The sequence below is a fragment of the Meriones unguiculatus genome, chromosome 10 (genome assembly GCF_030254825.1).
Source record: "Meriones unguiculatus strain TT.TT164.6M chromosome 10, Bangor_MerUng_6.1, whole genome shotgun sequence".
Classification (NCBI taxonomy): Eukaryota; Metazoa; Chordata; class Mammalia; order Rodentia; family Muridae; genus Meriones; species Meriones unguiculatus.
Window position 1 is genome coordinate 35,072,575 of NC_083358.1, and position 27,833 is coordinate 35,100,407.

General features: G+C 48.7%; 1 protein-coding gene across 1 annotated transcript; it reads right to left on the reverse strand.

Annotated features, from left to right (window-relative positions):
* Positions 1-1,215: 1,215 nt before the first annotated feature.
* On the reverse strand, positions 1,216-27,790 carry Mmp2 (matrix metallopeptidase 2). The gene is made up of 13 exons (XM_021631122.2): positions 27,300-27,790; positions 24,149-24,375; positions 23,280-23,428; positions 22,269-22,397; positions 21,895-22,068; positions 19,045-19,218; positions 18,192-18,365; positions 15,940-16,095; positions 14,783-14,924; positions 10,276-10,412; positions 7,858-8,017; positions 4,248-4,357; positions 1,216-2,088 (listed from the first exon to the last, which is right to left on the reverse strand). The coding sequence occupies exons 1-13, from the start codon at positions 27,450-27,452 to the stop codon at positions 1,985-1,987; spliced, it is 1,989 nt and encodes a 662-aa protein (XP_021486797.1). The 5' UTR covers positions 27,453-27,790; the 3' UTR covers positions 1,216-1,984.
* Between the last annotated feature and the right edge of the window lie 43 nt (positions 27,791-27,833).

The following is a 27,833-nucleotide window of genomic DNA, read 5'->3' on the forward strand; positions in this document are numbered from 1 at the left end:
TGAGAGGAGGCACAGCTGGGAGTGAGAAGTGTCATCCAGGTCCTAGGACAGCTGCTTCTCAGAATTTAGCCGCAACAGTATCCCCAAATCTTCCCGCCCTGCCATGTAGTTGTGAAGTCTTGGGTTAGTCACTTAAAGTCTCTAAGCTAGCTGCCTGCTCTAGGAGTGTGTGTTGGGGGGGAGGTTAATTACTGCCTCATAGGGCTATAGTAAGGATTAAATAATGCATCGAGATGCTCATAGCAAAACAGGCAAGAAGTGGTATGGTGGAGAACACATGAATTCTCTGAATGGGCACAGAGAACCGTGAAAACATCAGCTTCTGCTGGTATGAAAGCTTCTCATCTGGAGGCTTTTCCAATAGCGCTGTGGCTCCTTTGCCAGCCACTTGCAAGGACCTTCAAGAATCAGAACTGGAGGGCTGGCCACAGGAGAAAAGGTGATTTCAGGCCCACTGAGAGATCTCCAGGAATTGGAATAACTCTAGCCCTGCCTGGCAAGGCCCACAGAAAAAGACTACCAGACTATTAGACCTGGCAGGCTTTGGAATTCTTTAACAAATCTCTATGTGGTGGTGGGGGGGGGGGAGAGAGCTGGTGTGGGGTGGGACTAGCGGTGGGAGGCATGAAGAAGTAAGCACCCACAGTTATTGCATCTGTGTTTAGGTGGCAAACACATGATCCCCCTCAAAGTGTGTTTCCTTGGGGAGGGTTTAGGGGTGATGGAAGCTGCTGCTGCTGGGACTCTGGGCTGAGAGCTGTGGTGTTTCTCCTGTGATCCTCCTTTGGCCCTAACTCATGTTCTGTCTCTAGCAGGTGTCTGATCCCCGGACAAACCACTTTCCTCTAGAGCCAGCTGCCTCTCCTCTGGGGTCTGGTCTGTGAAGGTGACAGTGACAGCTCTCAGAAGAAGAGGTTGTGTGGCTGCCCTCAGCACTATCCTTAGGATGGCTGTCAGTGTAAAAAAAAAAAAAAAAAAAAAATGAAAACAAAAGAGAAAGCAAACCTCCAACAGAGCCCCGTAACTAAGGACAGAACTGCTGCTCTGTCCCTGCTCTTCTTCCTCCTGCGGATCAGGCACGCAAGCCCATCCACTCCAGGGTTCTCAGTTTAGCAGCTCTGACCTTTGCAGCACACACCACCTGTGCCTTGCACTGAGCACAGATTTGCTCTGTTCCCTCTTCTGGCTGTGAGCTGCTAAAGCAGAGGCAAACACTGCCACTCAATTGGTGTCTTTATTTATACTTGTTGGCCATTTCCCATGGGGAACCATTCAAGGGAGAAGCAAGAAGGCTGAGCAGGAAGCCACCAGCTTGGTTCTCCTCCATCCAGTGGAGGAAGTGACTGAGGAGGCCCTAAATGGAGTGGAGAAAGAAACCATTGCTCTGTGGGCTGAGGTGCATCGTGCAGTGACATCAGACAACCTGAGTCCCTCTGTCAGGAAACGCAGTGTAGTGGAAAACTGAAAAGGTTGAAAGACACAAACAAAGTGCATACAAGGCAAACTGCTGAAGCAGTGTAGGTGCCAGGGCAGCTGGAAGTGAGACCCCAGGTGTCTCAGATTTCCAATACACACCTGTATCTGTATCCCACTGCCCCATGCCAGGCTGTTGGGCCACCAGTGCCCTCCTAAGACAGTCTCTGTTGACTGAGGGTGCTGTGAGCCATAAAAAAGATCATAGACGTTGAAAAACCTGCAGTGTGGAGCACCGGGGCAGCCCAAAGGAGGGCTGCATGGAGAATATCCAAGCATCCCCTAGTTGGGGGAGGAGGGGGAAGGAACACCTGGGAGGGACACAATCAGCACCTTTCTTTGGGCACAGAACGAAGCCACCCTCTGAAATCTCAAGTCACCAGGTAAAGGAGGAGGCTGGTTAACTACAGAGCTGAAGGCAGGGCAGCCAGGCCCCTTCACATCCTTCCCCAGTGCTCTGGGCCTGGTATGTGGTGATGTAGATGGTAGGGCCTGTGGGAACAGGGCCAGCTCAGCAGCCCAGCCAGTCCGATTTGATGCTTCCGAACTTCACGCTCTTCAGACTTTGGTTCTCCAACTTCAGGTAATAAGCACCTTTGAAGAAGTAGCTGTGACCTGGGGAGAGAAGGAAGAGAGACTGGACCCACCCTGACCCGACATGGCATACGGTAGGTCCCTGGGAGCATTCACATTGGCCTGAAAAACTTTTTCCACCAGGGAAGAGCCTCTGGGCTAGAAGAAGAGGAATGGCTAGGCAGCCAGGTCTCCAGTTGCTCTCTGCTCCTCTCTAAGGCAGGAACCAGGGCACCAACCTCTTAGGGCAGCAGTTCTCTACCTGTGGGTCGAGACCCCTCAATACAGCTCATGACCCCCATCATAAAATTATTTTGTTGCATTGTAAACTATAAATCTGCTACTGTTGCGAATCATAATGTAAATATCTATTTTCCAAAGGTCTTAGGTCACCCCCGTGGAAAGGTCATTTGATCCCCTCCAGGAGTTGTGACTCACATTAGAGCTCCTGAGATAAGTCAGGTAATACTCGGCAGTGGCACCTTCCTGAGCACCAGCACCAAGCCACGCACATCACACATCAGGGGACAGGCCATGGGAGGCCCCAGCCTACGGGGTTTCTTAGGCCCACACAATGTTTGCTTCACTCTGTCTTTAATCCTGAATGAGCTGCCAAGGTGTAAACGCATCCGGCAGTGTCGTATGAAGACTCGGATATCTGGCTTCTCTTTGAACCTCTAAACTGTCTAAAACCACAGGCAGTCATCAGAGGCTGAGAACTCACCCTTCCCTGTCAGTACATCACTGGCCTCTGGTTCCTTACAGCACACACACACACACACACACACACACACACTCACACAATCAGGACCCCCATGTACCCATGCTTAGCCCTCCCACAAACACACATACACTCACACTCAGGCACTCACACACACAAATTCTAAGACACACGCAACCTCCCACAAACACACTGATTCACACACACTCACGAACTCAGCCCTCCCATGCACATGCTTACACTCACTTAGGCACGTATGCAAACAAACTCTCACACACACACTTAGCCTCCCATACGCACACTCACTTAAGCCTATACACATGCACACACAAACACGCACAGGCACAAACACATGTGCACACACACCACATATGCACACACTCACACACTCCAATCCCCCCCACACTCATACACACACAAACCCTCCCCCAAAATACTCAAGTCCACACTCTTACACACATGTACACATTCATGAACACACAGACCCACACTCACACACGTGCACAGTCACCCCACACAGACTCACATGCACACACACACAAACACTCACACAGGATGTAGGTACAGATGCATACTCTATTTTCTACTGTTTCCCCTCCTTGTCTCTAGAGCCTTTGTAAAGTCCGAATTCCTCCAAACACACTCAACCCTGTTTCCCTATTTAAGACCCCCTGGCTCACAGGAGGAACTTGACAGAAGTTTGATTGAAGGTGACCCTTAGTGGGGCACCTGATTATACACTGCTTTCCTTCTGCATGAGAGCTCAGGGCTATGAAATCTGCAGATGGTAAGGGCATGCGCCACGCACGCACACACACACACACACACACACACACACACACACACACACCATATACTACATACCAATTATACACACACACACACACACACACACACACACACAACTTTTGTGGAACTGAATAAAAGCCTCTTTTAAAAAGCCATGAAAGCTAAACTGATGCCATTTCCAGGACCCTAGAGAGTCACAGAAGCCTCCCTGAATCCTCCCTGAAATACGGTTTTCAAATTCCTAATGCTGCCCTGTGCTGACACTGCAAAGAAACAAGCCGCTGGGTCGGGCATCGGTGCACGACAGAGTTTGCCTTGTCTCAAGTGGAGCCGTGCTGCTGGTGGGAGGTGGTCACAGGCCTTCTGAGTAACTCGGTACAGCTTGGCTCAGCCCCCAGAATGAATCCAGGGCAGCGGGCCACCATCCTGGCCCCTGGAGGCCTCCCAGCCCTCCCCTACAGTGGCTCCAGGCCCTGCAGCTGGAAGAGGCCTTTCTAGGTCTTACAGCCTGGAGCTTGGCTGGGGTGGCCAGGGTCAGTGGGCTGGCTGCCTTCCCAGCACTGAGCTGAAGGGACTGGTTTGTTTGCTGGGACTACACAACTGGCCCCGCAGGAGTGTGTGCCAAAGAGGAGCCGTTTCCTGGCACGGGGGAGGCAATCCTAGAGCGCCAGCAGAGGCCTGGGTAACTCACCACCGCCCTGCAGGTCCACGACTGCATCCAGGTTATCAGGAATGGCATTCCAGGAGTCTGCGATGAGCTTGGGGAAGCCTGGGTCCATTTTCTTCTTCACCTCATTGTATCTAGGGACAAGACAGGGAGAAGCAGAGGGAAGTGGGCAGCAATTGCCAAGAGTCTAGAGAAGACCTGGGTCTGAATCCCATGCTACTACTTCCTAATCGCATGCCTTGAGACAATCCCCAAGAGAAACTGCCAGCGTGACTGCCACAAGAAGCACACATGCCTGTGTCTCTCCCGTGTCTGGTATTCAGCAGGGATTTGGGAATTCGTAGTTTCTTCAAAAACTTTTAAAATTTTAATTTTGAGGTTTTTTTTTTTATGTTTTTGGGTGTTTTGCCTATATGTACGTCTGGACACCAATGCATATGAGTTCCCCTAAAAGGCAGAAGGAGGAGTTGGATCCCCTGGAACCAGAGTTATAGACAGTTATGAACCATGTGGGTACTGGGAATCGAACCCAGGACTTGGGAAAGAGCAGACACTGTTGTTGACTGCTGAGCCTTCTCCCCAGGCTCTCCCTTAAACCTTTGATTCCCTGCTGCAGTCCAACGGACCAACGGACCAGACAGACCCATAATTCTTTAAATGTGTGGCTTGAACAAATTGCTGCTGCTTCATCTGAGAAACGGAGATGACAAGCCATGTCTGGGAGTTAACCAAGGCTCCGAGAGTTGAGGTTACAATGCAATGTGGTGGGTGTGAGCTCAAGGCCATGAGTCACTGGGCAGACTGCATGCCGCCGAGTCCCAACTGTCAGGGTATATGTACTGCTGGGCCCCAGATTTAATGCAGGAAAATACCTTGAGCATACCTTCTCCCTAGCTGATATTTTACATTGCTTGGAAAACTTTTTAGTTGCTGCTGCCCTTTGTATTCCTTCGCTTTCCCTTCCTCTTCCCCTCAGCCTACTAGTTATATTATACAGATTTAATACTGCAAAAGCTCCCACTGTGTGTCTGTTTATCCCAGGAAACAAGACCATACCTCACACTCATGGAAGAAACGTCTAAGCAGACCGTTTTCTATTGCATCCTGGTAATGGTCAAGCTTTCTTTCCTCTGCACAGCATCCTGGATAGCTCTCCTTTTCCCTAGCAGCCAGCCCTACAACCTCCATAGGGGGCTCCAACCTCAGGGGCTGACCCTGAGGCTGTCTTTTGTAGGGGTTTCCCTTTCAACTCCAAGAACTGTCAGAGACACCTTCATAACCACAGCTTCATCTGAATGCAATTTCTTGAAAAGGCTGTTTCTTCATGGCCCAAGTTACCAAAATCAAGTCCCCTAGCTCAAAATCTCCATTCTCTCATCTGTATGACCTCTACAGAGCCCACTATAAATTCCTGCAATTACAATGGTCCAGAGATATGGACCCCAAGCCTCAAGGACTCCCCTTAACATAAGGTGAGGTCAGTAGTCAACCCCACTGTATAGTTGAGGTTCAGATAAAGGAAACAACTTGTTTCCATCAAGTTCTTTTCATCCAGAAAGACTCTAGTGCTATCTCCTCCCTGTCCCTCTAGCCTCATCATCTTGACTGTTTATCTACAGATGTAGAAGGTGAAATACTGAGTGCCAGAAGAGACATCTGTGTCCCAGGTTCTCTCCGTCTGTCCTTGACCCACTTCATCCTTAGTATCCTGGGTCCAGAAAATGACGCTGACAGTAATATCTACATTAAACAAGAAATCCATCCAGATGATTTGCACAGCCTCCACCTGCAGCAAGGCAAGGGTCTGGAAGGCTGTGGCCCCAGTTGGAATTTCCAAAGGCAGGAACTGAGTACATCCTGGCATTCTGGGGACAGCAGCTCACCCCAGCCCCTCCAGACTCCCTCTTTTTTTCTTGCAACCATGGCCCAAGAAGGTCCCTCGAGTTCTTGTGCTACCTCTCCTAGGACGGACCTGTCTCCTTTGCATGCACAGTCCAGAACCCGGGATTAACCCTTTCCACTCTAGCCTCTTTACCAAAGGCTCATGGAGCTTCGTAGGCAGAGGATGGTATCTGTTCTGGCATCTAGAGTTAGAGGCCTTATCCAGGAAGAGGATTAGAAGAAACTAGTGACATTTCTGGGCCTTTGACTCTGTGTATGCATGCACACTCTTGTTCACACGGGACATGCCTGTTCTTGCATGTGTATACGCATAGGGTGTGTAGGAGGGAGACTGCGAGAGTACTTCCCACACAGTGCAGGGGAATCACCTAGGCTTTGGGATTCTGAGATTCCTGAATCACGCGTCTGTGAGCCTCCACCCCAACTGCCTGACACACTCAGATTTAAAGATTCAGAATGTGCTTAAACTCGAAAGCCTTAGATGCCATTCAAAGCATGCGGGTGTGTGGGAGGGTGTTCCAGAACCCATGGGCCTAAGGTCTGCTCGACAGTTTCCTGACAGACTGTTTTTCTTCTTGAGGCCTGAGATACCAATCAGCTTAGCTTGCTAAGTATCTCAGCCGTGCTTTCAGAATTCCACCCTGCCATGGGCAGCCCCAGGACATAAACAGCCTCTGAAGCAAGGCAGTTGCTGGTGGGGTGAGGGGAAGAAGGGGAGGAGGAGACAGGAGCCTTGAAGGAAGCAGAGTTGTTTGTTCAGGGATACCAGACAAAGCCTGGGAGTTCCATCAGTAAGTTCCTGGTTGAGACTTGGATACAATCACAGCCACAGAAGAAGGGGGAAGGAATGGAGCTTTTGTCTGCCCACCCTTTTCCTCACTTACCAAAGGACCCAGAGGGTGAAGTGAAGGCACTGGAGAGACTAGAGAAGCAATTTTAAGCTTATCTCGAGGCCAGCACACTTATATACTGCCTTCCTTGGGGCCCCCATCTGGACCTTTGCCTCTCGGTGCTAGAGCCTTCTCTCCAGAGGACTTGGAGCAGAGCCACCGACTTTGAAACTGCTCCCCTGCCAGTCTGCACCACTAGCCAGGCCAGCTGCAGACCCGGGGGAGGGCGCCTGCTGCAGACGTGGGGGAGGGCGCCTGTGGCTTTCCAGGGCCTGTTTCGGGTGCTGTCTTCCTCATTTCTTTGGGCTGCCTTGCCTTTCCCTTCCCTCCCTGGGTTTCCACGGACGGCATCAGGAAGACTAGAGCATTCTCCAAGGCCAGACCGCCTGGTTGCCACCCCATAGCTGTGGGAACTGAAAACTACTTGATCTTCTGGAACTGTTTTCTGCATGTGAAAAGCAGGAAACGCATTAATTCATACTTCGTCAGGCCTTACAGTAGCACCTGGTCCACAGTGGCAAGAGTAGTGCTATTATCTGTGTTATCTATGACTGTATTAACCAGCTTTTCCGTGAGCTGCCGTAACATGGAGATCTAGACTAGCTCTCTTCCGGCCCAATCAGAGGCAGCTGAAAAAGGGAAGGGGAGTCTGTGGAATAACCCCAAAAGTGTCACAGGAAGGCTGCATCCTGTGCTGACTTCTCTTGGAGGGCCTGCTGCCTGGCAGGCTGGAGACCAGGGAGGGGCTGTCTACCCACACTGTAATATCAAGCCAAGAGTGTCCTGCCCCATGAAACTAGCCATGTTGCCCTTCTACCTGGTACCTATCCCCCCCACCTTACCTCCAGAACTTGTCTCCAGCAAAGATGTAAGTCTTCTTGTTCTTACTCCAGTTAAAGGCAGCATCTACTCGTTGGACATCAGGGGGCAACCCCAGGCTGGTCAGTGGCTTGGGGTACCCTCGCTCCAGGGTGCTGGCAGAATAGACCCAGTACTCATTCCCTGAGGGAAAGGGCAGAAGATGAATTGGTGGCTGTGGGAATATGCCTCAAGCCAACCTGTCCCTCCCATCATCTCTCTGGCAGAAGAGACTACTGGGTATTTCTCAACAGGAAATGGCGTTCTGCTCATAACCCAGCTCTGTACCTAGAAGCAAGCTTCATACACGAGATCATGTTTTGTTTCACTTTGCTCTGATTCAAGTGTAACCCAGGCTGGTCTTGAACTTCTGATCATCCTACCTCTCTCTCTCCTGAGTGCTGGCATTACAAGGAGGCAGACTGCCCCACATGTGACTTCTGAAGGGCTGAGAATTGAACCCAGGGCTTTGTGCATGCTAGACAAGCATTCTACCAACTGAACGACATCCCCACCTCATATACACAGGGTTTTATAAGTTAGTTATAAGTTTTACAAAGTTAGTTTACAAGTTAGTTATAAGTTAGTTATAAAGGAGCCAATCAAAGGAGGATAAGTGGAAGATAAGCAGCCGATGTCATACCTGCCACAAGATGGCCCTCTTTCTAGCCCGTATAAAATGCCCTGGGAGCTAAAGTTAGCCTGGCCACGACCCATGGTCATCAAAGGATGGAGGTGGAAGCTGTCCATATATGGGACAGTAAGTGCTCAAATCTTAGCTGAGCCTTCAAGGCCAGCCTGGGCTACATAGCAAATGCAGGGCCAGCTTGAGTTACATCATAAAACCCTGTCTCAAAACAAAAAAGTAACAAGCCTAGTGAAAATGATGCTTTGCTTGGAGTCTAAATAGCATGCATTGAACAGTTTGTTTCTATCCTAGCTTCAGATGTCACTCTACTGTAACTACCTCTATTCAAATAATATATGTTTTTTGTTGTTGTTTTGTTTTTTAAAACTGGAGGGCTGGGCAGCAGAGATGGTTTGGTGGTTGTGAGTGCTTCCTACTCTTCCTGAAGACTGGAGTTAGACTCCCAGGTTGGGCAGCTTACAAGCTCTGCCTCCAGGTTCCTGCCTTGAATTCTTGCCCTGACTTCTCTGGATGATAGAATATTAGGTAAAATATTCCCTTTCTTTCCCAAGTTGCTTTTGGGATGATTTATCATAGTTGTAGAAATCCTAACTAAGACATGCCTGTACCTCCAGACCCAGGGGCTCAATGCTTTTAGCCTCTGTGAGAAACCGCCCTCCCCAACACACACACACACACACACACACACACACACACACACACAGACATACACAATGTTTAAAAAAGTTTGAGTTTAGGGATGTAGCTTGGGTAGTGGAGTTAACTGCCTAGTGTGCACAAGGCTCTGAATTCCAACCACAGCATCAAATTAAACAGGTGTGATGGCAAATGCTTAATCCTAACACTTGAGAGGAGGGAGGATCATAAGGTAAAGGTCACCCTTGGCTACACTGCAAGTTTAAGGGCAATCTGGACTGCATGAGACCCCACCTGTTTCAATCCACACATGCATGCACTTGTACACACACACACACACACACACACACACACACTGGTCTTACTAAAGCAGCAGCTACTGGCCAAGCCTCTAGCCCTGAAAAGTTGTCAGGGAAACATAGGCTCTGAAAGAATATTCTGTTTTCTTCTAGGAAAGGAACCAAAGATCAACAGAGAGCCCAGGGAGAGGAAATGTTCTCCTTTGGTTGGGACTAGTTGATGCTGGGTATCTAGCCCCATCTCCCAGATAAATCTAATGTGTGTTGGCCAGGGTTGTTTTTTTTTTTTTGGGGGGGTGTTTGTTTGTGTGTTTGTTTTGTCAACTTGACACAAATTAGAGTTATCTGAGAAGGGGGACTCAACTGAGAATAATGCCTCCCTAAAATTGGTCTGTAGGCAAACCTGAGCGGCATTTTCTTAATTAGCGATGGGTGTGGGAAGCCCCAGCCCTCTGTGGGTGGGGCCACCGCTGGGCAGGTTGTCCTGCAGGCTGAGCAAGTGATGGGGAGCAGGTCGGTGTTCAGTGTTCATCTCTGGCATCTGCCTCGGTTCCTTCCTTGGGTTCCTGCCCTGACTTGCCTTCAAGCTACTCTACAACTGTAAACTGAAATAAACCGTTTCCTACCCAGGTTACTTTTGACCATAGTGTTTTAGCACAATAGGAACCCTGACTAAGACTCTGTGCTTTGGGAAATGATGTTGAGATCGATCCTTGAAGGAGCTGCAGCACCTCTAAATGCCTGGGAACTTCTTTTGGTGGAGGATCCAGTTAAATGAGAACCTGAGAACCGAGGGCCAGCTAGACCCTCCAACATACCTGCGAAGAACACAGCCTTCTCTTCCTGTGGAGCCTCGTACACAGCATCGATCTTTTCTGGGAGCTCAGGCCAGAATGTGGCCACCAGCAAGGGTCCTGTGGGCTTGTCTCGTGGTGTCACTGTCCGCCAGATAAACCTGGGAACAGGAATGAGACACAAGAGGTCACAGCTTCCTTCTGGCACTCTGCAGTTCTCACCAGTGAACCCTCCTGGAAATGTGGTAGGGCATTGGGAGGAGGTAAGGTCAAAAGGAGGTTGGAGAGGGACACTGAGGAATAGGAGGGACATTGTTCTGCAAGATGCCAGAGCTGAGTGAGAAGCCACCCTTCGCTCTTGCCCACACCTTCTCCAGGAAGCCACCACAGACTGTGTTTACTGTGTTTCCTTCCTTAGCGCCTCTCAACACCAGCCCTGAGAGCCTACAGCAGCTGCCGTTTATCTCATCTGTCCTATTTGATTAGAAGCCCACTAAGGCAGCAATTAATGGCACACACTCCAAAGCATTTTCAGAATTTAAGTGGGATGAATCTGTGTGCTTTGGCAAAATAAGAGCTACATTTACTGAGGGCATACCAAGCGAGAAGCACTTTTATGAATGAGCCTTGTAAAATGTGACCCTCATAACTGAGTAACATGTACACAGCATTTCTCTCTCCTGACCCCCCCCTCCTCTCAGCTCCACACTTATCATCACCCTTCAGCACCAAGAGCCCCTGCTGCCCATGATGTCATCCTCATCCTAGAAATTAGTCCCAGGTGTCTCCAACCTTTTGACATTGTAACATGACTTGCCATTGAGTTACGGAACAAAAGCTGTCCTCAGCTGCATGCAGCCTTGAGTGGTGGGTTGGTCATGAGTAAGCTACTGGTTCTCAAGTTGCTATCCTCAGACCAGCAGCCCCAACAGAACCTGGGCTTGCATTCATTAGAAATGCAAAATTACTAGACCTGACCTGTAGAGAGCAGAGTTCTCTGAATTAGGACTGAGACTCTGTTTGAACAAGCCTTCAGGGTGATGCTGTTTGCCAAAGTTGGTTAGCCTAACATTCCTTGCCACGTGTCTTACATCAGCGTGACAAGATTGAACAGATAGACCTATATCTTGCCTCCATTCATGTCTCTCTCTCTCCCCCTCTCTCCTTCCTACTTCATCCCACACTTTGGCTGGATGTGGGAAGCCTGTGCTTCTAACTGCCATTGCCAGTCCTCTTGGAACCCAGTTTTGACCTACAGGCCATGCAAAGATATCAATGGAGAAAGACAAGTCACTGATCCTTCTCTGCCCTTTAAAGCAGCTTTAGCCCTCAACATTATACCATGAAAGACACATTTTTCTTCCACTGTTTAATTTGGGGGCAGGACAGAATGGTAGCTCTCTTACTTGAAGCAGCACACACAAGGCAGGGGCATGATCCTTATTTGCCAAAGGACACTCAGATTATGGCAGTGCCTGGATTTAAGTCCACGTGCAATTCTGAAATCCATATTCAATGATCCGGTAGTACTGCCCTGCCCTCCCAGAGTCTGGGACGACAATCCCAAACCAATATTTGAGAATGGTTAATTATTTACAGGTCAATTCAGTGACTCTACTGAAGTCTTTTTGATAGAAAGTGTGATGCAGTGTCAAAACCAGCCCTGGCCTAGACCTGGGCTCAGAGCTGTTTCTGAGATTCTCACTTCTGACAGCTCCATACATGGTCACAGTTTCCACAATGGCAAGTTCTCCAAGCTGGGTACCTTGCTGGAAAATAGAGTCCCTACTTACCTCTTTCCCCTCTCTACAAGGTACATCAGAACAGCAGCAGCATCTACAATCACTTAAACTGGTTTGGGCACTGAGACTTACTGTATTTGACTTGCTGCATTTTAAGTGTTGTTTTTCCTCTCTCTACCTTCTGGTTATCACCTACTGATAGTAACAGACTCTGTAAAAAGCAGAACACACATATCCCACATCTTCATGTCTGAAGAGATGCTCTTTATGGAACAGGAAAAAAAATAAAGACTTTCCTTGAGTATCTTTTATTCAAGGAATAATCTTCCTGGGCTCTCTGACCCCACCCATATACGTCACAAACTTTTATCTCTGCTTTAGGATTCCCAACCTGCCCTCCTGTCACTAGACTCACCTCCATTTAAGGAGGCCTGTGCCCTTCTTTTGAAAACAGTGATGTGACACTACATAGACCCTCTATGCTCAGTATAATCTTCTCTTCTGTAACTATCATCAAAACCTACCAAGGCACAATAGAGGCTAAAAGGACCTATTGAGATGACAGCAAATAAGGACTGCCTTGTCAGGCCCCAGTGGGAAAGGATGGGCTTTGTCTTGCTGTGACTTGAGGTACCTGGGTAGTTTGATACTCCTTGGGGGCCTCACCTTCTCTGAGAAAAAGGAGAGAGAAAATGAGGAGAGAGGGACATGAGGAGGACTGGGAGGAGAGGAGGGAGGGGTCTGGGATCAGACTGTAAAGAGATTAAATTAATTTTTTAAAATAAAGAATTAGTCCATGCAGTGTTGTGAATGCCATAGGGTATAAGACTGATAAAGTGGCTTAGTTAAGAAATGACAAGAAGGTGGGCATATTGGCACTTGCCTTTAATCCCAGCACTCAAAGAGACAGAGGCAGGTGGATTTCTGTGAGTTCAAGGCCAGCCTGGTCTACAAAGCAAGTCCAGGACAGCCAAGGCTACACAGAGAAACCCTGTCTTAAAAAAGGGGGGAAAGAAAGAAAGGAAGAAACAAGGAAACAAAAGATAGGAGTGAGCTGGCCCTACCCCTTACCAGAGTGGCATGAAATAGCTGGTGCCAGTGGCTTGGGTTCTGGGAGAACCAGCAAACTAACCAACTCAGCTACCACCCAGGCCAAGACCCAGGACTTTGAGTTGGCCCAACCCAACATCTACCTCATCTATGAACTGCTGGATTTCGTGAAGGAGCTGACTTATAGATCCAAAACTGCAGGATCTCCAAGACACGGGGCAGCAACAAGATATGTGGGAGGAGTCCTGGTGAGGATCCAGTACTGATGGTGTCACAGAAGCAGGCTCTAACCAGACCAACGACTCATTGCAATGGGCATTTCAAGTGAACATGTTTGAGCAAAAGGGTATACTGTGGATAGTGTGACACACCACGGCTTCAATGGCAAGATCAGTTTCATTTTTGTTTGTTTGTTTTAATTTTTTTTATTTTCTGTTTTCTTTAAAGGGGGAAGTTGCAAGGATAGAGGGCCGATATGGAGGGATTGGGAGATGAGTTGCGATTGGGGAGTATAATGTGAAATTAGGAAGGTGTAAGGGCAGAGGGCTGATATGGAGGGATTGGGGAGTATAATGTGAAATTCACAAAGAATCAACAAAAAGTTTAAAAAAAGAGAGAAAAAAAAGGATGACAGCTAATAAGCCTGAACAAACATACTCTGTGCTAACATTATTCTAAGCACCAAACTCATCTAATCCTTATATCTGCTCTATTTGATAGGGTTAATATTAGCCCCATCTTAGAGATGGGCAAACTGAGGAACAAAGAAAACAACTAACCTACTGATCATACAACCCATCTATACTAGTAGATAGCTAATGTAGAATTCTACCTATCACAGCCCATTTTTCTAACTATTATACTTCATGACTGGATAAGTTGATAATTGGATCAATGCATGGAAGTATAATGGAAAACAGATGGACAGAAGATGCTTGGTAGAGAGATGATAGATAGATAGATAGATAGATAGATAGATGAATAATTGAAAGTAGGAATGGCTGCAGATAGATGACGGACAAATGGATGGATGGATGGATGGATGGATGGACTTTTTAATGAGGTCCTAGATAGTACTTTGCAATTTCCCAGGAAGCCAGGGCATTATGGTGACTCTCAGCCATTTGTTATGACCTTGTAGAATGAAGGAAACAATCTCTCTCAACCTGTGGTCGCTTGCTATCTATACAGACAGCAATTTGGCCACTTGAGATGAATAGCATTCTGGGAGAAGGCCAATGGAAGACTGGCTAATTTCCCTCCATTCTTCTCTCTAGAATCTTGGCTGGATGTGCCTCACTATATAACAACACAGTCTACCTTTTAGGGTTGAGCTGGAGTTGGCTAGGATGCCCAGCTTAGCCATGTTCTTTGGTTTCATCGGTAAAAGAATCTCAGATATGACATGCATGAAGTCTTCAATGGGTGTGTATGATTTGCTTCTTACACTCTGTCATCTGCCACAATTATTCACTATCGAGAAGGACTGACATGTAGGGTGTACCTGACTGCTACTACCTACTGCTCTAAGAGCTGAGACACTTGGTAGACCCAGAATTCGAGAACCACCTGTGTGGTAAGCCACTAAGATCTGTGGGTTGTGAGACACAGAGCAAAAACTTCTTAGTGACAGTCTTTCTGTGAGCCCCCATGAGAGCCTCAACAAACAGTGGGAACGCAAGAACAATGGGAAGGGACAGAGGCCAGACGGTAAGAAAGGCAAAGGGAGCCTCACTCACCTGTCCTTGAAGAAGAAGATCTCACCACGGATCTGGGCAATGCCATCAAAGACAATGTCCTGTTTGCAGATCTCTGGAGTGACAGGTCCCAGTGTAGGGGTGGGGCCAGTACCAGTGTCAGTATCTGCATCGGGGGAGGGCCCTGGGGAGTGGGGAGACACCTGGCCTTAGACTCTTTTCCCTGCAACAAGGCTTCTCATCGCCAGGCTAGGCCCCAATACTGCTCTCTGAACCCGTTAAGGCTACAAGGAAGAGATGTGCGCCTCTTCCTTGTGCAGCCTGAGCTTCGAGTGGCGAAACTAAGAGAAGCCTCAATCTCATGTGGTCTCTTACTTTAAGAACACGGAAGGCCTGCTGGGGCTACTCTAGGGCCGTGGCACTGTCTGAAGGATTTGCTTTCTTATTCCTCATGATGATGAACATGTGAGTCTAGAGAGGTGAGCAGCTGCATCTTTTTCAGCTGGCATGTGGCAGTGGTGGCGGGACTGCAATGTCACACCGCACTGTCTACACCTCTGTTAGGTGTCCCTAGGCTTCCCCACCAAGTTCCACTTTAACAACTTTACCTGGACCAGGAAGCACCAGGACTAATATATAATAGTTTGTTTGTTTGTTTGTTTTTAAGAAATGGACTGACTGTTTAGCCTCTAGCCTCTCGGAAAGCAAAGACCAATAGACAATCATTAATTGCAGGAACTGGTATTTGTTATGTTTCTATCACAAACTAAAACACTAGCAATGTTCATTCCGGTGTCATCATTCCCACTCCATATAAGAGAAAAGCTTGCCCTGTGGGCACCTCACATTTCCGGATCCTAAACCCTACCTGGTGCCTGAAACCCAGTTGACCTTGGGCCAGACAGACTACCTTTTTCCAGCCTCAGTTCACACACCTAGCACATGGAAATCCCTAAAGATGGGGAACCAAGAGAGGCACTCATAGCTAGTGTTTACAAAGGACAGGACTGTCTGAGAAGTCCTTTGGAGCATTACTCTGAAGGCTGAGGACCGGGCACAATTCACGTACCCACCCTGCCAATGTCCTGGTCATTCTGGCTAGATGAGATCTACCATTTCCCACTTCTGTGTCCTCCCACGGAGGCTGTGGGATACTCAAAGACACCTCTTCTCCCAAAGGCCCTCAAGCTGATGCTTACCATAGAGCTCCTGGATCCCTTTGATGTCATCATGGGATAATCGGAAGTTCTTGGTGTAGGTGTAGATAGGAGCCATTAGAGCCCCAGGGTCCTGTGAGTGCTCCAACCCCATAGCGTGGCCGAACTCATGGGCTGCCACGAGGAACAAGCTATATCCTGAGTGCCAAAGCAGGGATATGGGATAGAATGAGAAAGAAAGAGGGAGAGAGAGAGAGAACACAGGCATGAAGACTTGTCTCATATGAAGGAGATTTTGGGGGGGCATTTCCAGGGTGGGGCTAACAGTTCTGGAAGGGTTCATCCTTGGCCAGAGAATGCTGTTGCTTTTGAGTAGGTCAGCTGACACACGCTTGCCCTTTCCCAGTGATGGCTGTATGTGGTATGAGGGAGAGAGACAGGAGTGTCTACTTCAAGTTCTCTCTGTTAAAAACCACGCTTTCTGGCTCTTTGTAGAGTTGACATAAAACCTGCTGCTCCAGATCTCAAAGACGGGGAAGAAGAGGGATAGTCTGGCCTCAGGGCTTCACTGTTTCTTCCCAGGAAAGAGAGGAAGAAAAAAAAAGATACACTCCCCTGGGAATGTGGCTTGATGATATATCATTTGCCTACTGTATGCCAGCAACTCCATTCCTGCATGGCTTGCTCAGGCTTGGCCAGGAACAGTAGGTAAATCATGCGCCACACCCTCTTGTGACTGAATTATCCCACGGGCCCCACTATCTCACACACAAGAGCAAAAAGAAAACAACAACAAAAACACCAAAACAACAACAAAAGCCTACAAACACACTCACACTCAAATGAAAGCTAGAGCCAAGAGTGGTGTTATCTATCTATAATCCCAGTACTTGATAAGCTGAAGCATTTGGATTGTGAGCTTGAGATCCATCTGGGCTATGTAGTGAAACCCTGTCTCAAATAATAAGTTAAAACTGCCACCACATTGCAGTTGATGGGCTCTTAACTCGCTGTGGACCACAGCCTCAGAGGAAGAGAGACAAAGGGACTGGTGCAGATGGACATGTAATGACAAGAGCAGGCAATGAAGTGATACAGACGGAACACTCTGATTCCAGCCTCCAGAATCAAGAAAAAAAAAATCAGTTTATGTTGTTTTAAGACACCAGTATGTATGCTTTATTCGTGGCAGCCTGAGGGGCCACAAACTCCACATTGATGGGGATCCCACCTTACGCAGAAGTAGCCCAGAGCAGGGATGTCACCTTATCTCCTGGCATAGCACTTGGTGGGCAAAAAATAAAAAATAAAAAAACAAAAACAAAAAAACCCTAAGAAAACCTCATTTGGCCAGCTTCTGGCATTCACCAACATCCACCTCATTACAGGAAAAAAACAACTACATTAGCAGAAGGAAAAGAATGTTCCAGTCAGCACTAAGCATCCATGAAACACAGCCTAGAATCATCACTAAAAACTCTCAGTTGAGTAGTTGTCTTCATCAGCTTGGTCTCCTGGCATGTTCACGAAGAACTGTCTTATCATTCATTAACTGATGCAGAAACATGGCCTACTGTGGGCAGCTCCATTCCCTAGGTAGGTATCCTGAGTTGTGTGAGAAAGCCAGCTAAGCAAGAGCCTCTGAGCTAGATAGTGGTATTCTGCCACTGTTCCTGCAACCAGGTTCTTGCCATAAGTTCTTGCTTTGACTTCCCTCAATGATAGATTGTAACCTGGGAATGTAAGCCTTTTTGTAACCCTTTTCCCCATAAGTGTTTTTTCACAACAACAAAAATCAAACTGGAACAGAGGCTCGCCTAATTCTGGCAGGTACTGGACCCGTCCCCTTACCTGAACATTTTGGACTACCTAAAAACTAAAGCTCTGTGCCTCTAGGCCCTTGAAAGCTAGGCCCAAAGCACCTGCTCATAGTCCTGACAACAGTAAGGTCATTTAATGTCTCCTGGTAGTGACAGTCCTGTATGGAGGGATAGCTGGAGTGGAAGGCAAGAAAGGAAATAGCAGGGCTGATACCCATCCACGATCGGTGCCTGTGTGAGTGTCTGCCTGAATTTTGGAGGCTATGTGAGTGTCTGCCTGAATTGGCTGGGCCTAACAGGGAATCTGGCTTCCCTAAGACTGAGCAGAGTCTCCACTGTGGAGGTCTGAAGAAACAATGGGGATATTTTATATGGGGACAATGTCTATGCCGAAAGCAGTCTGGACCTCAGAATGTTCCAGCTCAGGTATGGAGGAGTGCCCAGTGTCTTTACCCAAAGGCCGGGGCCTCATACCTTGGTCAGGACAGAAGCCCCACTTCCGGTCATCATCGTAGTTGGCTGTGGTTGCACACCATACCTTCCCATCACTACGGCCAGCACTGGTGCAGCTCTCATGCTTGTTGCCCAGGAAAGTGAACGGGAAGACACATGGGGCACCTTCTGAATTTCCACCCACAGTGGACATAGCTGTGGGGTAAGGATACAGGTCAAGGGGCAGCAGAGGATCTGAGGCCACTACCAGTAAACAAAGACAAGACACTGACATTACCATGCCCTCACTGGCTACTGACCCATTCTATTCACCTCCACTAACAACCCCAGTACAGTAGAGACCCTCTAGTAACATGGGGAACCCGAGGCTTGAAGAGATTGCTGAGCAGATAATGCTAGAGCCAAGCTTTACACCCAGGAAGCCACAGTTCAGAGTCCAGGACTGGACCCCTGTAGATGGGCACAGAAAAGTCCAGACACACAGAGGGGTGAGCAAGCTGATGGTCTCAACATACTGCCCTAAAAGATGAGCCTTTACGCACAGTCTGACAGAGCACAATCTCTGAATTAGATTCCAGAAGCAGGCTCAGTAAACACATGTTGGGGGAAGAGAGGCATGAGAAAAGATGAATAAGAGACTGAGACGAGAGATACAAATACAGTGTCAGAGCTGAAAAGACAAGGGGTGCAGCCCAGCCATCAAGGCGCAAGCCGGCTGGCCAGAAATCAACAGCACAACTGCATCAGCTGATTCCCAGGCTCATGTGGTACCAGCAGCTAATCTTGGGGAAAGATGCTGTGGGTGAACAAGAGGGGATTAAACAGCAAAGTGCTTGCCTGCCACTGGGAAGCAGAGAGAGGCACGGTTACCCACCAGTCTCGGGGCAGAAGCCGTACTTCTTATCCCGGTCGTAGTCCTCCGTGGTGCCGCACCAGCGGTAGCCGTCTGTACGGCCCTCAGTGGTACAGCTGTTGTAGGAGGTGCCCTGGAAGCGGAACGGGAACTTGCAGGGCTGTCCGTCTGCATTTCCGCCCATGGTAAACAAGGCTGAGGAGAGAAAGAGAGGGAGAAGGTGCCCTTGAGAGAGGTATCTGCCTGGTCATCTACTTGCTGGTGGTTCACAAAAGAAAAGTTATTGCTGTGTTAAAAAGATTCACTACAAACCATCTCCAGACGATGGAGAGATGGCTCTGCAGTTAAGAGCAATGTCGGCTCTGCAGTTAAGAGCAATATCTGCTCTTCCAGAGGACCCAAGTTTGGTTCCCAGCACCCACATCAGGCAGTTCACAACCATCTGTAACTCCAGCTCCAGGGGATTTGATGCCTCTAGCCTCTGCGAGTGCCTGTACCCTTGTGTACATACTCACATAAGGACACACATACCCATACATAATTAAAAATGATGAAAAGAAATCTAAAAACGTCTCTGATAGTGCAGAAAGCTTCAGTCCTTTTCAACAGCCCTACTACTGTTGTAGTCAGCTCCTTCAGAAGGGAGAGGAGGAGGGAGGCACAGCTTGTAATCTTAGCCTCCCACTCTGATGACCCCAGGATGGAGCATGAGTGGAGAATGGGGAGAGGTGGGATCAAGGTCAGCCTGTCTGTCTCGGGCTCTCCCAAGGCTCCTATCCCTCTATCCACTCCAGAGTTACAAAATGGTGTGTCTCTGGAATTGCCAACCAGCAAAACCACAAGAGCGTAACAAGGACCATCTGTGCACAGCGGTGCCAGAGGTGACCTCACTAGGCCTGCTAGCCATACCACGAGCTTAATGGAGCCCAACCCCTGGCCTCCCAATGCAGGAATGGGGGTGGGTCTCTATTTTCATTGCTCTGCTCATCCCCATACAGGAAACCTTTTCCTGATGAACCAAGAAGAGTGGGACCTAGAAAGAGGCTAAACTGAGTTCAGAAACCCTGGCAATTCAGAGTCAGGAAGGCTTAAGTGATAACTTTGATCCCACCAGCTGTGCTTCTACCACCCGGAAAGCCCATCTCCTCTGGGACCCACCCTCTTCCCAAAGAGAAGGTCAGGGAACAGACACTGAATCAGCAGTCAGAAGGGGCTGAGTAACCAGAATTGCTACCCCAAGACCCAAACACGTGTGCATTGTGCGTACTTGCACCTGGCTAAGGACCAAATAAATGGCCAATGCCTGACACAGAGGGAACCTTTCCAAGCTTATGAAGTTCGAGGCTGTTTTCCCTATCTGTTCACGAAGCCTGTTCCAACAGACGGGCTGATTCGGGAAAGGGTTTCTGTCTTTCCCCATGTCCTACTGGGGAAACTCAAGACTTGTATTTAAAAATCTCTGAGTTACTAATAGTCAATAGCTTTGAGTCTTAGCACAAAGTTTAGCGTTGGTGACAAAAGCATAAACAAGGCTGTGGATAGAGCTCAGTGGTGGAGGAGAGCATCTCTAGCATGTGTGGGGTCATGGGTTGAAGCTCCCCAACAAAGAAAGAAGGAGAAGAAGAAATGTAAACAGGAAGCCAATTAGAAACTCTTTGTTTCTTCCCTTCTACGCAGATGACTGATGCTAGTGTTATGTTGCAATAGGAACAGCAAGAGTCACAAACATACACAATTATAGTACTTCCTGACCCCAAACAGACTGTCCTCAGTCTCTGACCCCGGAAAGTCTTTATGGGCTGGGGGATAAGCTAATACTTAGAAGTATGTTTGTATTTTCTCCCATTTCTCCAACATTTTCTGGGCTTCTGATCTCTAGAACCATTAAGTGAGATGCCCTGGCCAAATATGATGTCATACATACATTTAAAAAGATTTATGATTAGAAACTGTTTCCAGGAAGCTTTCAAAGTTGATTGAATATACATCAATACCCTTCCCCTTTTCACACTTTTAGCTCAATAGATGGTAGAAGGGGGTAAACGTTTCAAGCTCTGATGAGCACATACACACACACACTGAATGGAGCTGGATGCCTCTGGCTGACACAGGGACAAACAGAGTCAGATGCCATAGTTGTGACCACTCAAAGTGACTCTCTTTAGTGCAGTGGGACCAGTGGGAGAGGGATGGCTCCTATTTTCACACTGGAGTCCCTACTTGGATCAGGTACCAGCTTGGACTAAGCCCTCTTCTCCTCCCACTGCTAAGCTCTTGATCTGTCTTTTTGCCTTGTCTCTCTTCTCCATCTCTACTGTCCTTGAGCCTTAGGTCTTGTTCGGAGTGTAAAGCAGCCCCAGAAACAACCGAGAAACATCTAAGGTCATTCTCTCCTACGTTAGAAACAATAACGAATGTATCAAATCCACGATTTCACAAATAATACTGCTAATGGTGAGACTTTTAAAAACATGAAGTGACTTAGGTAAATATGAAGCAAGTACATATGGTTATATAGCACAAAAGTAGCTTTTAAGTTACAACAGACCACACCCACGGTGATGGTCCCCTGTGACAGTGGTCCCGGTAAGGTCAGGCTGACTGGTAACTTTGTTCCCTTCTCAGCCTGTGTAAGGATACTGTGTTCACACAGTGATGCTAAACTGGCAAAACTACACATTGCTTAGATTGTGTACCTGCCCTTAAGCAATACAGTGGGGGTAAGGATGGCTGAAATGAGGATATTGGACACTTGGGATGAGCAGATCAAGGTTGACTGGCCTGTGGAATGTGGAAGGTGTAGGCAGAGCAGAAACCCATGCAGGCCGGAGACCTACATGGGAAGGATGAGAGGCCAGAAGAGATGCTCACCTTCATGGGGGCAGAAGCCGTACTTGCCATCCTTTTCAAAGTTGTAGGTGGTGGAGCACCAGAGGAAGCCATCACTGCGGCCGGTGTCAGTGCAGCTGTTGTATTCCCGACCATTGAACAGGAAGGGGAACTTGCAGTACTCGCCATCAGCATTGCCGTACTTTACCCGGACCACTGCAGGGCACACAGAGCATGGGACCTACCTTTCCAGGGCCTTCCTCAGACACTGGGCTGTGGGCTCACCCCGGAGGCTGACTTCCCTCCTGCTCCTGTTGCCCTGATCCCATCACAGGGATGATGGTTAGTTAGGGATGAAGGGCTTAAGGTTATTGCTAGGAGACAGGGAAGAACACCACCTATGGAGGAGGTCTTACCTTGCCCTTCCCCCAGGGTCCACAGTTCATCATCATCAAAGTGAGAATCTCCCCCAACACCAGTGCCTGGGGCGAAGGCATGTGCCAGGAGTCCATCCTTGCCATCAAATGGGTATCCATCTCCATGTTCTGAAACCCACATTGATTTTTAGCTTTACTCCCTCTCCCCCCACCCCCCGCCTTCCCCTATACTCCCACAGCTGGGTCCTTAAGCCCAGCTACACCTTAATCTGTGTTTGGAGCTCCTTAGCCTTCCAAAAACCTCTCCACTTCCTTTCTCCCATTGGAGTTATCTAAAATAGGCATTGCAGGGAGTCCATGGAAAAGCTCTGGCTTACTCCTCTCACCTACACCTCAGATTTCCCTTTGCTGTGACCATTGCTATCAGCACCCACCCACACACCTACAGGGCCACCACAGCATGAGAAGCACATACCCTCCTGACACCCACACCCTCCCATCAAGGCTGTCTTCCTCACCATGCCCTATCATGCTATCACGATCCACAAAGCTAGCCTTCAGGCCTAATATTCACCCTACTTACTGCCACATCTACACTGCTCTTCCTCTGCCCTCTGCCTTCACTGCATTAGCACCTAGGATCTGTACCACCAGCCTTCATGTTTATGTTGCTGCCAGTTCATACCAATAGCTTCTATGGTAGCTTAGCTCCGGATTCTAGTCCACTTCCTTCCATGGTTGCTATTGTGACCATACTGAATTTTAAATAAAAAGGTCTTTCTTATTACTTTAAATCTAAGTAGCCATGTGCACTTATGAGATGTCACTTATAAGGTACAGTAGGTTTTCACTGCGGCAGAGCACACTGCACTGCATCCTCTGCTCTCACAGCAGTGGCTCTCCCGGGTCTGAAACATGCTCTTCCATCTCCCATCTAACCCACATCCAAACCTTCTTGGCAAGCTGCCCTCAGGATCCCCACACTCCTCAAATGTCTACCTATGCCCATTGTCTCTCTGCTACCCAACTCTCCAGCCCCTGTCTGCCTACCCCAGCGGCCAAAGTTGATCATGATGTCAGCTTCCCCATCATGGATTCGAGAAAAGCGTAGTGGAGTAACATCACTCCATACTTGTAAAGCCCGAGCAAAGGCATCATCCACTGTCTCAGGGTCCAGGTCGGGTGTGTAACCTATGATCCTAGAGGGGGTAGAAATGCATATGACTATGTTCATATGCACAACAGCACAAGTGTCTATGTGCACAGCGTGTGTGCATGAGTGTGTGTAAGTGTTCTAATGTGTTGAGCACAGGTCACTAAGAACACCCCCTCATAGTGCCCTGATGTCTCCAGAATCTCAGACCTTCTTGTCTCTCATTCTGGTTCAAGAGCACCAGGGACACAAACAGCATGATATCAGACAAAGGGCAAAGATCTTACCCTTGATCGGTACCAGCCACGTAGAGTGGAGGTCTTAACCCAATTAGCAGCCAATCATAACAACACTAGATTAAAAACAAAGTTATCAGGTGAACATCAAGCTTCCTCTACCTACCCAATGACCCAGATGATAATAACAGCCATCAATACTTTGCAGACCCTTGCTCTGCAACAAACATTGTAAATCTTTAATTTGCATATAATCTAATTTAGTTTCCCAACCACCCCTATGAGGAGCAGATTTCTTAGTTCTGTTCCATAGGCAAGGATACCAAGTCAAAGCACAGAATAAGGCCATGGTTAGTGAATATGAGACCCAAGTCTAGGTCTGCCTGGCTCCACTCACCAAGAACTCTGTATGCAAAGTCCATGGATGTTCAGCTCCCAGTAATGACACCTCATGGACCCCCTGAATTGAGAAGGCAATTCCCAAGGACACACACATCCCTCGGGCTGCCACCCCAGTCCCTCACTGGCACCTGTATGTGATCTGGTTCTTGTCCCACTTGGGCTTGCGGGGGAAGAAGTTGTAGTTGGCCACATCTGGGTTGCCACATCTCGGCTTCCGCATGGTCTCAATGGTGTTCTGGTCAAGGTCACCTGTCTGGGGCAGCCCAAAGAACTTCTGCATCTTCTTAAGGGTATCCTTCAGCACGAAGAGGTTGCAACTCTCCTTGGGGCAGCCGTAGAAAGTGTTTAGGTATTGCTGAAAGAGACAGGCAGTCTCAAAGCCAAGAGCTACAGTGGGATGGCAAAGTACACAGCCCCAACTGCTCCCCCAAACATTACCTAACTGGGACAGGATGAAATTAAGGAGCTCAAAGACACTGAGTGGATCTTAGGCTCCCCAATGAGTTCTGTCACCCACTCGTGGAATGATGCATTTGTAAATGGCATAGCTACCACATTTTATTTCCCTGAATTTAGCAGATGATAACTTATGTAAAACACACACACACACACACACACTTCCTGTCATGCTGAGGGAGAATCTAAGAAAAAGCAGTTTAAGAACTTGCTAACGGTGACACCACTCACAGAGGGCAGACCCACACTTGACACCAAGCAATCATACTCCAGAGCCCATATTTGAACCTGGACACCCCAGCATCTATGCAATTGAACCCCCCCAAAAGACCTACACATACATCATCTTCCTCATTTTTTTTTTCTTATGAAGAAATTCAAGGATTGTGTGCAGGGGGTCTTGGTAGCAGACCTGAGTTCAAATCTTAGGTCCATCACTTCTAAAAAGGTCCTGCTCTTACTCTTCAGGGGGTTCTCCTGCAAACTCCCAACCAGCTGCTCAGCAAGCACTGTTTGATGTCTACCATGTCTCAACCTTTGTGCTCCTGCTGGGGTAAACAGATGATCAAGGCAGGCACTTCTAGTCTGCAAGTTTCAAAACCCATTGCAAGAACATGGGTGGTTCACAAACAGATGCAAACTTAAATGCAAGGGAAGATTTGGCTGGAAGGGTGAAAGGGAGCCAGAAGTTATCATGACCGGTTCTTACCTGCTCGGTGGCACTCAGCAAAGGGAGGAAAGGGGGCATGACAGTGATGACAGCAATGGCAATACAACAGTAATAATGCCTGACCTTAACTGAGCGCTTCCCAAGGGCCAAACGCTCTTCTAAGTATCTAAGAGCACCTGCCCACTTATCACTAACATGCTGCCACTATGGCCCTCTGACTTCAGTGAAACAGCCCCTCAGTCCTAAGGAGACTTGACAGGCTCAGGTAAGGTGAGAGCGGAGGAGGGTTCCCCTTTCTGAAGAATACGGTAGGGGGGATAAGAGGGAAGAGGGGAGGAAGGTGAGACTGGGAGGGGGCTACAATCAGGATTTAAAATGAATAAATAATACAAAATAAATTTAAATTAAAAAGAAACAATATACAAACAAACAGACACAAAAAAACACCAGTCACTCCGGATGTTAAAACAGTCATCTGAGATCACCAGGCCGGAAGGCTGACACACTCCGAGAGGACTTGCAGGGAGTACTCTAAGTTCAAAGCCCTCTCCTTTTTTTCTTTTTTTGTTCTGGGACCTTTTTCACTTTAAGTTGAACCCAGGAGGTTTCCTGCCTCAGTCTCCCCAGGTGTGTACTACGCTTGGCCGGAGCCCCCTCCTCCCCCTACACACTCTTTGTTAATTTCCCTCCGCCTGGACCACCTCCGGTCAGTAAAGACTTCCTGAGGCAGCAGAAGGCAAGGGGACCCAGGTAATTGCTCCCCCTCTCAATTTCAGCCAACGGGCATGTCACCGATACTTTAGACCCCTTAATACATGTTGTGGTGACCCTCCCACCATAAAATTTATTTTCACAGCTACTTCACAACTGTAAATGTTTCCACTTTTATTGTCTGACTTGCAGGGTATATTATTTGTATCTTTTCACCCACCCAAGAGGTGGTGACCCACAGGTTCAGAATCGCTGTTGTAAGGCAGGGTTGGGGAAAGAGAGTTGGTGTTCCCAAGGGCATGTGATTCCTAGTTCTGGGAGGAGGCTGCTGGAGGATTTCTAGAATGACTAAATAAAGGCAATAAAGGTACAAACGTCCTGAGACCCGGCGAAGCGTCTAAGGCATTACATGGCCCATGGCTCTAAGGCATTGCATGGCCCACGGCTGGCGAAAGGTGCCTGCTCCTTACTGTGGGGATTGCCTTGCAGCTGCCTCCTGATGTAACTGATGCGATGATGATGCTGCCACGGCGCCTTAGAGACAGCGCGCACGCTCACACACAACATCTGAGCCTCAGCGAGGGAGCCTGGCCAAGAAGGAGGTCGTGCTGGCCGCTGGCCGACCCCAGCCAGGCTCAGTCCGCCCCCGCCCCACGCGCCCAGGCCCTCTGTGCCTGCCTGGAGGGTTGTTTCCTTGCTTCCTCTGACCCCAGGGAAAAGTTTCAAGAAACTCTACCCGGACCCTCCTGAATAACTTCTGCCTTTCAACCAAGGCATCAAAAATGCACTTTCTGCCTCCCTCTAGCCTTAATTACTTGCCAAACGGTCCCCCCCCCCAGAGTCTCACCAAGGGCCATTCTCCAGATGCGTGCCAAAGTTCTCCAGAAGTTTGCCAAACCTTGCTCTGGCTATCCTTTTATGTGCAAAGGTTTATATAAATTTTATGCCAAAGTACCACCACCCCTCCATTTTCAAAAGATTCCCCCTTAAACTGATTGTCCTAAAGGTCTGCCAAGACGCCTGCCAGAGGCTTTGTTGCCAACTCTCCTGATGCGTCCAAAAGACATTCATAAAGACCGCCTAGAACCAAATCCCCTGAGTAGACAAAGTCCCTGTTATTCACAAAAACAACCCTTTCCAGATGTTTTTCAAGGCAATCACCACCTCCTTCCTTTGCTCCTTTCTTGGTCCCTTGAATGTAGCCCCGGAACTTCTCCAAGTTACTTATCAAAGGCCTCCTCTTCCCAAAACCCCTCCCCATCATTTACAAAAGCCACCCCCTCCAACAACTAGCCAAGAAGGAGACCCTCGAAGATGTTTACCCAAGTCCCTCCCGGCGAAGCTGTGTGCCGGCAGAGGGGGTCAAAAGGAGGGTGGGCCTGTGTCCTCCGCTTCCTAAGTTTGTTTAAACTTGGCTCGGTGAAGCCAGCGTAGCAACTTACCACTGCCAACTCTTTGTCTGTTCTGGGGGCGACATCGCCGGGGAACTTGATGATGGGCGATGGTGCAGCGAAGGTGCGGCCCAGCAGGCAGCACAGGACGCAGAGAACCCGCAGAGGGCCGGTGAGCGCTCTCCAGGCCACTGGTGCCTCCATCGTTGCGCTCCCGGGCTCCGCGTGTCACCCTGAGGTCGCTGGCTGTGTGCTGGGGTCCGCCCGGATGGCGCCTGCTCTGCTCGGTGTGCCGAGATCGCCTTACTCAATTGCCTCTGCTTCGCAGGTCTCAGGGGCTCATAACGGGGCCCCGCGTCCCAACACGCGCCACTGCCGCGGGTGCTTGCAGGTCCTGGCAATCCCTTTGTATATTTAAAGCCCTGGATGCACACACAGCCTCCAGCCACCCGGGGGGAAGTCTGGATGCAGCGGAAACAAGGGCGGGCAGACGCCAGATGTGGCCGGCTGGGCTGGAAGAGTGCTGGCAGCACCGGGTGGAGTGGGGAGGGTGGGGAAATGAGGGGATGAGAGGGGTGGCGCATT

Coding starts and splice junctions, on each gene's coding strand:
- Mmp2 (XM_021631122.2), bottom strand. CDS start 27,452: ATGGAGGCACCAGTGGCCTGGAGAGCGCTCACCGGCCCTCTGCGGGTT. Junction 22,069..22,268: donor GACCCTGGGGGAAGGGCAAG/GTAAGACCTCCT, acceptor TGTGCCCTGCAG/TGGTCCGGGTAAAGTACGGC. Junction 19,219..21,894: donor CGGCTTCTGCCCCCATGAAG/GTGAGCATCTCT, acceptor TTCTCTCCTCAG/CCTTGTTTACCATGGGCGGA.